Consider the following 13,378-nt stretch of genomic DNA (forward strand, 5'->3'; position numbering starts at 1 on the left):
AGGAATTTCATTTCAATCTGAGAAAATTTTTTGAAGATCTCTTGGGACTGATAGCGTAATCCTGCTCCTTGAGTTGAATTACCTAATGCAGCATATGTTACTTGCACGAGAAATTGAAATATACTAGCGAGTGATTATCAGTTTCATTAACTGGTTTCGTCACATCAGAATAAACAAACTGGAGCTAGTAAATTCTTGAGGCCGACCCATTCTATAACAGCGGTGTGGTCCCTGTTACTGTGAAGAGCAAGTTAATATATTCAACAGGGTTTGTTGCTGAGCTAGTTGGTTCATTACTTGAAGAAAAACTGTTATGGCGCAAAGAGGAGGAGGACAAAGCGAAGACATGAACTGACAGACATGGGGGCCAACTTCCAACTGTTTATTATCAGAAACCACACCAATTTATATAGGCTGCCGGACAAGGTCATCTCACAAAAGGATCTCATCTCATAATATTTACTCCATGCTTTCCTTGACAATAAATTCGAACCTTGATGTAACAAACATGGATATAATGAAGCAAATACAATTCAATTCAACTAAGCCATAGTTTCCTTTAGTAAAAGGAAAAGAAAGCTAAAATAAATTTGAAATGTTTCTAGCCAATACCAACAGGTACCGAAGATATGCCTATTATGAACATATGATATAAAGAATGCATTTTCATGTCAGATCCGACACTCAAAGTTTGACCAGCACGACTGGGCGCAGACAGAGTAGAACACGCACACACACACATACAGCGCTGTGTGTGTGCATCTTACTCTTTCTGCATCCTGTCGCGCTGTTCAGACTTAGCATGACCAACCAACTAGCCCGCCAACACACTTTTGGCAGATGTGACAACATTACAGTAAGTAGCGGTCGTCCTGTGTGCTTCTTTCTCTGTCCTTGTTTTGTTCCGCTATATTATGTATTTAAGTCAAGACCAACTAGCCCAAATTTCAGCTTTAACTGTAACAATTACAGTAAGGTTTGACTGTGCATTGTCATTTTATCTTAATGCCTCTTCCAAGAAAGCATTTCATGTCATTAGTGCAAAGCACGCAACCCCAGCACCTATAGCCAAAAAGTAGATTGGCATGGCAGAAGAAATGCCATCTGCACCGCTTGCGTTGCTGTCAGATGTGGTGGGCCTCACTGCTAACGTTTTGATGCTTTGATTCACCACAGCGATGGAAACTAGAAAACAGCCCACAGCCTTATTTGGACTCCTTAGCAATCCCTCGGTATCACACCAGTTTCACTCAAAACTAGCTTCCATGATCACAAGCCAACTAGACCACGAATCTATTCCCAGCTATGCTCCTGCTAGCAACCCATAAAGCGGTGTAGTCGAACAAGTGGAGCGGCGACCACCTACCTTTTCAACTCTCTCGAAATTTCTTGACTTCATCTGGAGATGTTGCGCCGGGAAGGAAAACACAGTGCAGCAGGAGTTACACACAGAGAAAGATAGACGGAAAAACAGGTACAGATATTCTAGCCCGCTTTCTCTGTAAGCTGCTAAAGAAAACACTGTGGGACCAAGTGCCATGCCAGGGAACACACCTCAATCATTGCGAGATGGACCGGTAACGATTAACACCACTTTTCTTTTGTAATAATTAATGATAGATGAATGGATTATTGTTATTTATTACTATATTAATTTATTTAAATATACGTTACAGTCCTCATGGGGAGCAATGAGCAAGAGGGACATTGCAGAACAAAAGACTACAAAAAGAATGACGCATGAAAGATGCAAAAATTTACAAAAATGTGCTTGCAAAACAGAGTTCCAAATAAGGGAATACTGAGAATATCCATAAAAAGAAACTGTTCGCGATAGCATACAAAACGATGCATTCCCACCCATTAATGAAAAAAAGATATAAAATGCATTGCTCCTGCAAACAATCAAATGTATATGGCTTACACCACGGTGCACAGCGCCACAAGAAAAAAAATTTAATCTAAAATGTATCTGTAGAAATTTTGCTATTTTCTCTTTCTGTAACGAATATTTTTCAACCCTTTCATAATGAAATCCTCAAACCCTCACAGGAGCCGCACACAACTTCATGCGTCATATTCTAATACAACCAATTCAGCATATATGTAAAGCGCTTTGCGTTTGAAGCCCAGCTTCTCGTTACACCATGGAAACCCAAGATGGAAGTCACCAACGACTCATGTGCGACGTAACCAAGTTAAACTTCTGCAGTGATCACAGGTGACACCACAGCTGTGTCACACATGATGATTTATAGCACACCTGGAAACTGATGCCCCAAGATTACTGTCAACTGTGTAGAGAATTCCTCACCAGGCATTCTTGAAAATTTAGATTATCTAAATGGAAGTTTCAAAGTGTTGCTCTGAAAGTATCATAAACGAGGTCAGCTGGCAGCAATTCATGCTTCAAGAGCAGTGCTAGATCTGGAAATCAGGTGTGGAACAAAAGGAAGGCACACGATGACAGACTAAGATCTGTCCACCGTTCTTTTGTGCGTTGCCTTAAATCTTTCGCTTCGTCTCAGCTCTAGCACTAAACTTATTACAGTCAAATGTCGTTAAGACAAACTGTCTCCGGGACCATAATTAGTTTGTTATATCCAATATTCGTTGTAACAGTAGAGATCAAAATTGGCAATCTGTCTCGCGCGATAATCCTAGATACAAAAACCCATCATTATAGGCTACCAACCCAAATGAAACAATCTTTACATGTCTGCTTGTGGCACCTCAAGCTAAATAGGCCATTATATGAGAAGGTCTACGAGAACGAGGTCACGAGACATGAGAATATATGCAACTTTTAAAAACCACATTTTTAATCTCACAATTACAAAAAAAATGTCGGGGTGAATTGCCTTTCAATTTTTATTTCGATTTTTATGCTAGAATTGTGAGCCATATGCGAACCAAATATTTCTTCGTTATAGCCGATATCGTCGTGGCTATCGCTTTCTGGTTTCTATACAAAAAGAATGAATGTCACTGAAATGAAACGTGCCCAACCAAGGTTCGAATTAGTTTGCTAAAACTGATCATTCGCTTTATCAGTGTTTGTTATAAATAGGTTTACATGTTATTCTATCAGTGTCATATTATGAGAACCTTTTAAATAGGTTTAGAAGCAGCAGAGACAGACTTGAATGCAATGCTGCAAGGAAATGCACGAGGAGGTCAACTACCCTACCAACTGTAGTCTAGCAGCCTTCTTTAGCAGCAACAAGAGAAAATTCTTTCCGCGTCTTCTCTCGCATCAGAACTGAAGTCCCCTTGCTGTCGTGACTTCACCACGCTTCTTTTTGCTGAACACGGTTTTTTAGGAAGAGGTTTTGCACATCCTGCATTTTGCAAGGATCGCAAGATTGCCTTTGCAGCTGTTAGGCTGCTCTTACACACAGGCATTGCTGCGGGCAATGTGTTCTTCATGCGCAGTCCTGTAATGTTATCACTACTGGTGCCGGGAGCGGTTACACTAGGAACGTACAGGCTTCTGTTTCATTTGTCAAGTTTTCGCAGTGCATGTTCGTGTAACACTTTGTAGGTGCCACTGTAGCCATGCGATCTAGCCTGCTGAGTGGTGCTTCAACTTGAAGCACAACAGAGAAATTAAAAGAAAAACACAAAACTGCTTTGTGTCAACATGCCAGTGTTTTTTCACTGAAAGGGCTTCTAACATACGAAGCTAGGATGGGGCTTTACCCACTCAACAGCTCTTACGATAGCATCATTTTATTCACTGTTGTGTTGTTTACTACCAGGAACAAATCTTATTCTCATTTGTGGACTTTCCATTCAAGCGAAATACATCCTATCACTTTCTTCCCCTTTTCAATGCAAGAGAATAGGTAAACGGCATCAGCATGTGAGAAACGCGGATTGATTTGTCCCTCACACCGGGCACAGGCTGCGAATTTTTTCACTAAATGTAAATGCACATGTTTTAAGGACCAGTTAGTAATGAAATGAGGAACTGCAGCATACTAAACTTAGAGAACGGTTAATGAAATTAGAAATCTTTTAAACAAAGAGCAAGTTGGGCCACATGATGAACTTGGCAACAGTTTGAGCACAACACAAGTTGACAGTGTTGCTAATGCTACTACATTTACAAGGTGCCCCAGCTGTCAAACATCAAGCTTCAAAATATACCATTCTACGTGATGTTGCACATTGTTCAGTCTCATTGACAAACTGTTAATAATTTCTCAGTCCCGAGGAGCCAATTAGCTAATTAGAAGTAATTAGCTAAATATTTAATTGTACTTCTGTTTAGTCTATTTTCAGGCCTCACTGAATTTCTCTCTTTGCTGGATAAAAAGCAGACACCCTATACATACCTTAAAGGAAACAACCCATTTGACATTTTTATGATTCTCTACAACTCCATAATTATTGCATTGATGATTAGCAGGCTAATTACTTTTAATAAGAGAACATAGGGAACAAGAGCTTAATGGTTGCTCCTCATGTGAACTTCAACGAGCACGTTCATCTTAATCATGTAAAATTATGCCTTTTTTTCTCCTCTTCATGAACATTTCAAACCGTCTGCAGCTCCCCCCTCCCCCTCCCTCCCTGTACTGCTCTTTTGGTGATATGCATATTGAATAAATACATAAATTCTTTATTAATAGCTTGTGCTATATACTAGAGGTGACTGTTTGTAACTTGTGTCAAAAAAGATGCCAAATTTATGGCTATGACTATGCTATACATGCTTATAGACAGCCCACACATTCCTGCAGGTCATTACTCTGTGTATATCGTGTGTGAAGCTACTCCCCGAATATGTAATGTTTACTTGTTCGGTTGCCTAGCAACTGGAGTCATAGGTCGGCAAACTCACTCTTGAATCGACTCACTCAGATTCACTGGAACTCGGATCATTCCGCGAGGCTGAGTGAGTTCGTGTAAGTAATGTTATGGCGTGTTTGATTCCGTGCGAGCCCGATTGAGAAATTTTTAGTGAGAGCGAGCCTGACTGAGGAAAATTTTGGCAAGTCGATCTGAGTAGCCCCCAGCGCATAAACTCTCTCTCGAGTGAGTCCGAGTGAGCTCCACTTTTTTGACGACCTATGGTCCCTATCTACTCATCTTCACCATTACTATCAGCTCACCTCTATACCGACGTATACGCACACATTTTCAACGCACTAGTGTTCATATGCCACCTCAATATCTATTGATCAGAGACTTGACCGGCCCCGCAATCTCTTTCACGGGAACCTCTGATAAAATATCTCGTGCGCTAGTTTTCCTTCCTAAGAAATGCCTTACTGGATTGTAACCACTGATAACTCCTATTTGAAGGTACGAGACCAAAAGGCATATTATAGAACACTGATTATGTGAGATATTGACGTTAAACAGCATGGACACCATGATCGAGAAAGCTAATTAACGCTAACACACTCATGAGTTGACTCACTCAGACTCAGATGGAGCCATGAGCCTGAGTTGAGCGAGTCCCAGCGAGTAATACTTTGGCGAGCTTGAGTCCGAGTGAGCCCTGAACACAAAATATATTTCCTGAGTGAGCCTGAGTGAGCTCCACATTTTTTGCTGACCTATGCCTGGAGTACTTTTCTTCCTTCTTTAAGGCCATACGTAAATGTCCGCGAGAGCTGTAATAACTATGACAAAGGTCCTGTCCTGTGTTTTTCGCGCTGTTTTGCAGTCATGAAGCCATACCAAGCTCCGCCCCATGACCTAACGCAAAATCTAATCTTATTTTCTTACAACTGCATAATCATTACAGCACAAATTTAAGTTATTAAATTAATGTGTACATCTGCCCATAGCTGGCAATGCCATATTGCTCCATGTTCAAGTGAGTGAGTGTTGTTTCATTTTTTTTCCGTTTCTTTTTATTCTTCCCGAGATATGCTGATGCACATTCGAAGCATCTGAATCAAGAGTGCAAAGCCACACACACTCATGAAAAGACATACCAAGAGGATGAACTATTATAGGTTTTTAATGTATCTGTTTATGCTAAACATTCCACATTTCTGGTTAGCGGTATGTTGCTTCATGGTGCAGTTGCAGCATAGTATGTTCTGCATTAGACGATGGCCCAAAGTCACCTGCCACTGTCAGTGACATTCCAAGCAGTGCATGCGTTGCCAAACATGCTTGTGCCTTTGACGTCGACTCTCAGTGAAAGCACATGGTTTTGTTGGGAAGGGCATGTGCTTCTCAATTTAAAATTCTTCCATAATCACAAGTCAGAGTTGTTTAATAAGTAATGCACATGCTGTCCTCGTTCATGTGCCATGCCTTAACTAGTGAGAGGCCCTTTAAATATTATCATCAGTGCCACGTTGCAAAGTCGCTTCAAGCCAGGACAGACTTTAGGCAAATCTGTGCCCGCTACCTACCATTCTCATGTTGGTTGAACTGCCTATACTTGTAGGTCCCGTAAATTCACGCCGCAAATTTCTTTGCGGCGTGAACTAAGGAAAATGTTGTCTAAGGGTCCCCACTGAATGTTTCCGTGGGGACAAGATTTTTACACCACTTCAACTGAAAAGCCAAGCATTATTGAAATTTTTATTCCAGTCCATCTGTTAATGCAAGGTATGCTAAAAATGCGACCTGTGGTATACAAAACCTGGCATGGCACTTGGTTACCATTTCTGACATTTGTCCGGCTGTATGAAAAAAAAGTATGCATGCAAGTGACATCCAAAAAGCATGCTGGCACATCAATCCAGTATGCCCCCAAAATGTTTTGAGCCAACACTGAAACAGGTAATGGATGTGGTGGTACACGTGTAATAAGAGGCAAATTGCACACACAGAAGTGAATTGAACCGTTTTTGAGCCGCACATAAACAACATTTCAGTATGACCTTCAGTTTGTCCCAAATGTAAGCTTGACCCCTTTTTCAAGGTAGCTGACAGCTCTGCACAAACACTGAGCAACACTCAACGTTAGCTTCTGCACACTTGCAACTAGTCAAATGCTTTTACAACAAAGCATTTTGGATATTCACAATGCTCCATTATATAAGTCTCTTCATCATTAAGATCTTTCCACAACAATTTTCACAGCACGGGTAGAATGCAAGGTATCTTTCACTATACAGGGCCTTTTGTTGCAGAGGTATTCAGCTGTATTCACCAGAACAGACAAAGGAGACTCTGACTTAAAGGGACATTAAAGGTAAATAACAATTTATGTCAGAGTGAAAGCTCAATGTATGACAACGTCTAAAACGGCAATATTATCAACAGCAGTGCCCTACTTACCGAAAAATTAAGCTAAATGTGTCACACGATGAGCGCCACGAGCGGCACATTTTGGAAATGATCCCGATGACGTGAGAGAGTTCGACTACAATTAATCACTCGTAATGAAACTAGCTCCAATAAAAGGAGAACCTTCCGTGCATCAAGAGACGTAATAAAATGCTGCTTGTTCGTTTCTGTTTGATTCATGGAAAAAAGAACCTCTTTGGCGTTGCCATGGGGAACGGCGCGCGTGGTTCAAAGGTTCCGTTTTCGCCGAACTGCGCTTCGCCCGGTGCCCTGCTTCGCTCATGCAGTCGCATCTCAGTGGTAGTTTCAGTAATATGTACTGCTGCGTATGTTTTGCACGCTCGTGAAAGTCGCTCTGACAGAAAGTTCGACAAAATGTCGCATACATGTGATGTTGCCGGATGCCCGAATGGTGCACACCGCCAGTGCACGCCGCCCGCAGTAAAGAAGGGCAACGTTGGGCACGGCAACAGTGACATGAGAAAGACCGCTTTCAGGCGGGTGATTTGAAGTGCCCTAACGCGATGCGGACCGCTAAAACATGATTTTATTTCAAAATAAGCACTTCCTTGGCACAAAAGTAGCACTATGAGGTTTGTGGACCGCTATTTCAACAATCAACGTCGACTTAATATTTGCCTTTAGTGTCCCTTTAAGGACCCTTCTAAGACTTGAAATACGCAATGCAGCGAGTCTAATGCCTTTGAAGAAATGTATATTGCCATAAAATATTACTGCAGTTGAATCCTTGAGGGGCAGCATAGGAATCACAAGACAATGCAGCATAGACAACGCAGCATAGGAATCACAGGACGATGCATGCTGTCCTGCAATTTCTATTCTGCGTGGTCTTCTCCAGACCTTTTTACATCACGAGTCAAAATTGGTTCACCCAACTTTCCATTGTGCCGTTATCAACTATGCATTTCAAGCCCCCACGCGCCGTGTTGAAAGGCTAGAATAGAAGGCACTCAGAGATGCGCGGTGTTTCCCGAAATCATGCGGATGCCCCATACCGTCACATTCTGCTCAAATGGCTCTGTCAGAGCCAAGGCAATGTCGTGGCTTCCACTGCTGGCATGAATGTTGTGCACATAAATTAGCAGCACTAAGCAATTGTGTACGAGCTATGCTGCAGCGAAAAATGGGCAAAATTTATTCAGTTTTTTTCTTCAGACACTCACGAACATCGTGTTTCTTTGTGTTTACATCACATTCCTAAATCTTACCATCACTTTCAATGTTTTGCCTTCAGGTGAAGTGCATTCTCTTTAGAAAGAACCAAACACAAATAACGGTGAAATTATAGTAGACATTTACTCTATGCCGTCACGAACCCACAAGGTTGAGATGGCACCAATGATGAGGTATTGCTGCAATCAATAGCACAAGACCAGACGTCGCACCCAGGAACCTTCATCGATCGTTGGGGTGTCTCTTGTGAGGTAGGTATCTGGCAAAGCTGCCCAAAAGCAATAATGGATTGGCTAAGACAGGATACATTAGCTATCACCAATTTTCCATTTCAGAGTAATCCCATACACAAGTAATTTGCGATTAACAACAAGCGTCCAATGACTGGAGCCTAGGTGCGTCCATTGCCTGAGGTCAGCAGAAAGATCAAATGGCAAGTATGGAAACTAGATGCTCCCTTTGCAAGCTCTACACGTACTGTGAACCATGAGCATAACTTCCAAGATATCCACACCTCTATGCACTTGTCTGAGCATATTTGCTCATCAAGCTCACAGGGTGGTCTAGTGTGGCAGAGAAAATTATAAGCAAACTGTAGTTCAGAAACGACATTCCCTTTAGCAACATTGTAGATGACCTAAACAAGTGAGCGACTGAGCCAGCAAAGCTTGTACTATTTCACAGCCTGACAAAGGAAAAAGTTCAGTAGAGGTGGCTGTAAAGCAGTGCATTGACTTATGCCAAGGCCGAGAGCCATTGGCTTTGTTCCTTTCCAGCTGAGCCCAAGTAGAAAGACGATCAAACGTAAACTGGAACCACCTGGTGGTGAATAGAAGGTCAATACTGTGGACTCTAAGATTGATCACATAGGAGACAAGCCTGAGGGGCCATGTTGATCTCAAAGTTGCTGTCAAGGATTGGTGGAGGAATGCAGACGTTCGAGTGTTGATGAAAAAGCGAAGATAGGCACAAAGGTCTGGCAGGCAATGCATTTGACTGCCAATAACTGCAATTACACGAGGCTCATTTGAATACCTTAGTTAAAAAAGTATAAGCGAAGCCATCTCCATAAGGTTTGTGCGAGACTAGCCATCAGCACAGGAATCTCATCACGTCGATCAATATTACGAGTGATGTGCAACCAGCTAATAAGGAGAGTTTGAAACGTTGCAGAAGATGCATAGACAAATTATGAAACAGGATCTCGAGATAATGTTGGCTTCCCTGTGAGGGTTAGTCACCTGGTGGCAGAGATCGCATTTTATAATGAAAAAGGATGAAGCCAAAGACTGAACTTTATAAAAAATTTAGAAGCTTAAATTCCGGTTACATGGGTCAAAATATAAAGTGAAGTGCTTTCTTCATCACGATCTGGAAAAACGTATTTGCATCACACAACTTCGACATACTTGATACTTCTCAGGCAACCCTTCTCTATACATGCAACCTGTCAATCTTCACATTTCCCACTAATGCAAAATGTTATGCAATGGTGAAAGTGCTTGATTTTCTCATACTTTGATGCTAACTAGCTGTTGACCAATATAGTAAAGTTTTTAAGCGATGTAAATGTAATGCACATTTACAAGCCTTGTTTCATATCCTAATTTTTCTTCATTGCTTTTCATCATAATGCATGTGGTGCACAGAAGCTGCTGTATATTAACAGTGTAGAATTCAGCTATGTTCCGCATGTATATCTGTAAAAGTGGACACTCCCAGTTTTAAATGGACAGATATACCCACTAAAGTGAACTGTGGGATGACCGCTGCCGTATTTCAATTGGTAAAGCAACGGACATGTTGTTCAAAGGTTGCAGGTTTGGTCCCTGCAGGCAGCAAGTTGTCTTTTCATGCACTTTAATTTGTTCACATTTATACCACAATTACTACGAATAACATCCCCTATACTTTCCCTGGCTTGATTGTCTGTTAGTTCAAATTCATGTTTTCATCATGCAGTTCAGCCTGTGGAGTGTTATGAAAAATTAAATTCCTGAAACACTCTTCACTTCACAATATCCTGCTTGTCAATCGCTTCTTGAACTTGACAGGTCATGGTGACAGTGGGTTTAAAGGTGTTATTTATAACCACATTACATATTGTTCTTACAAGCCGACAATATTGCTAAAACTTCTTTTGTCAGTCTTAAAGCAGAGGAAAAGATTTTTAAGCAGTTCATCTGAAATAGTATCGTTTTATAGATAAACACAGTGGTGAAAAAAAATAGATCTGCAATGACTGTCACGTCTGTGAGAGAATTTAGGCAAATACTCCTGTTCTACACCTCTAGCGCAACCAAACACACTGGTGAAGTTCTGATGCAACATTGCATCTCATTCCCTGACAATAAGTCTGGGGTATGAGAACCCTCAGCCTGTATGTTCCACGCTTAAATGCGTGTGAAATGCGGAAATGAGGACTGCCGAACCAACTTAATGAAAACAATCTTATGAAATCTACACATAAATATTGTAAATTCGTTGAAAATTGATGCACCAAACTTAAAAGTGCACTTGAACAATTAAAGCAGCCGAAGTCAAACCCTCATACATTGCATTTCGATGTATCAACCGTTCGCTGTATTCAAGAGTTTTAAACCCCTTCAAATCCCATGCAAAAGTACAGCACTGTACTATGCATACACTGAACTTCTGTTCACCGTTGAATTCAATAAGTTGAATGCCGTGTCCCTGCAAGTATGCTTTCCTCCCTTACAAGCGATCAGTTCATTCAACATCGAAAACAGTTATGCCGATGAAAGAGCACTGTTTTAGGCGATTCGTCGAGCGAAGCATTGAATCTAAACGCCAGTGCAGGCCATGGAGGAAAAATGTGCAAGACACAAGTCTGCTGTGCAAGTATGAAGAACTTGCACAGCAATCTCTATTTGTGCTTTACAGTGCTTAACTGGGCTTCACCACAACTAAGTCGTGCGATGCAGTGAAAAATGATGATAGTGGAGATGACACCGCCATGCAGTGAAGGCGCTGATTGTCAGACAGACAGTGCTTCAAGAAGCCCAAATTTCACTCCTGCTTTCAACTCTAATTTAGCCAAATGTCGAGGGCAAAACTTATCACTACGTCGGCCTTTTTACTTCAGGAAGCCTCGCTAGCTTCTGTAGCATTGTGCCCAATGTATGAAACGGTGCGTAGTAGGTCTTGTGCGCTCCATGTTGGACATAATCAATTGTGAATGAGTTGCTTGCATTGTTGCTGGCCTTCACTGCACTAAGACCTGACAACATGCAGGTGCAAGCCACAACACCTACTTCCCAAGGGCATGATTGGTATGAACACTGCTTTTGCCCAGGATATGTCAGCATAGCACGCTACATAGCACATGATCATCAATGCCCGACCTGCGAACTAGGCTTGCCTGTCTGCACTGCCAAAACACTGCGATGTGAAACATTAAATCAGATTAGACTGAATGAGTACCTTCTTAAGAACCCTATTACTAGTTTCACAGTCATTGATTCATCATTAGAACAGAAAATAAAAATGAAAGTTCCGCTCTCCGAATGTCATGCCAAAGCACCGCAACACCTATAAGTACCAATAACTTGGTATTACATCAGGGATTTAAGTGCATATTTTGCCGTTTGGACGTGTTGACTAATCAAAACTTCTTGAAACTTGCCGTGTTATGTCTTGGGTTCCCTTAGAAGGCAATGCAAACTATTTTTAATGACAAAGAATTACGCAGGCCCTGGAAGATGCTGTCGAAATCTGCGGCTTCAGAAAAGGTGGTGCAAAAAGCTTCAAGGCACCTTTGCCACCCATCTTTTCAGCGTCTTTTGGCAGCGGCCATCGCCAACATAGTCCGTTAGTAGGGGCTTGCCCGTCAATATCCTCTTCATCCCAAACCCACTCAACAAAGTTTACTCAATAAATGTATTCAACAAATGTTGTACAATAAATGTGTATTCTGTAAATGTTGTACATAAATGTGATTACACATCCTGGGCTATTGCCTAGGATGAGTAATCAGCCAAGGGTGAATTTTCAAAAGGCCTAAAAACAAGGCACCCAATTAGGCCCCGTAGGGTTGTGGAGGAATGCCCTCAAAGGCTCCAGAACAATTCCAATCACCAGGTTTTTACTTTTATTTTTTACACCGAAGCTGCACAAGGGTTCTAAATATTTTTTGTGTCCATGCATTGGTCAACAGAAAATGTGGGCTGACCATAAAGGCAGTGAAGACAGTGCATCTCATAAAAGAGGCCCTAGACTGCCCGAATTCAAAGAAGAGAGGTGGTTTCTTCCTCACAGACACTACCATTCCTACAGGCGCTCTCGCCCTCCTTACCATTTACTCACGAAACACGATCATATCTGGGGCTTAACGTCCCGAAACCACCACGACTATGAAGGACGCTGTAGTGGAGGGTTCCGGAAATTTTGACCATCTAGTGTTCTTTAACGTGCACCGACATCGCACGGCACACGGGCCTCTAGCATTTCGCCTCTATCAAAATCCACTCGCCACGGCCAGGATCAAACCCGCAATATTCACAAAACATGTGGACAATGTCAGCACTAAGAGTTGATCTTATCAAGATTTCGTGCTTTTTGGCTACACACTGTTACCTCTGTGTGCACAGCCAAAAACGCACAAAACGAAATTAAATCAGTCGATAGCACACTGTAGTCATGCGAGACGAGGCAAAACAGATGTGCAACTGCATGGCAAAATATATTTTGGGCATGAGATCAACTGATATCCCTCGTATATGGACCAATCGAGAGCTTATTTTCTCTTGATGTCACGTGAAGAGACTGCTGGTGGCACGATTTCTGCCGAAAAGATGCAAAACACCAGGACAGAATAACGCACTTGTTCTTTTGTATTTTCATAGCTTGATCAAGGCTCCTTGCAAGTCACAGAGCTACATGCACGACTTGGATCACT

General features: G+C 41.8%; 1 protein-coding gene across 1 annotated transcript in view; it reads right to left on the reverse strand.

Annotated features, from left to right (window-relative positions):
• LOC119375976 (cleavage stimulation factor subunit 3-like) overlaps nucleotides 1-13,378 on the reverse strand; it is a 77,941-nt gene that overhangs the window by 43,051 nt on the left and 21,512 nt on the right. The window contains 1 exon segment of the mRNA XM_049411340.1: nucleotides 1,367-1,399. Within this exon segment, the coding sequence (XP_049267297.1) occupies nucleotides 1,367-1,399 (33 nt within the window).

This window comes from Rhipicephalus sanguineus, unplaced genomic scaffold, assembly GCF_013339695.2.
Source record: "Rhipicephalus sanguineus isolate Rsan-2018 unplaced genomic scaffold, BIME_Rsan_1.4 Seq1054, whole genome shotgun sequence".
Lineage (NCBI taxonomy): Eukaryota > Metazoa > Arthropoda > Arachnida > Ixodida > Ixodidae > Rhipicephalus > Rhipicephalus sanguineus.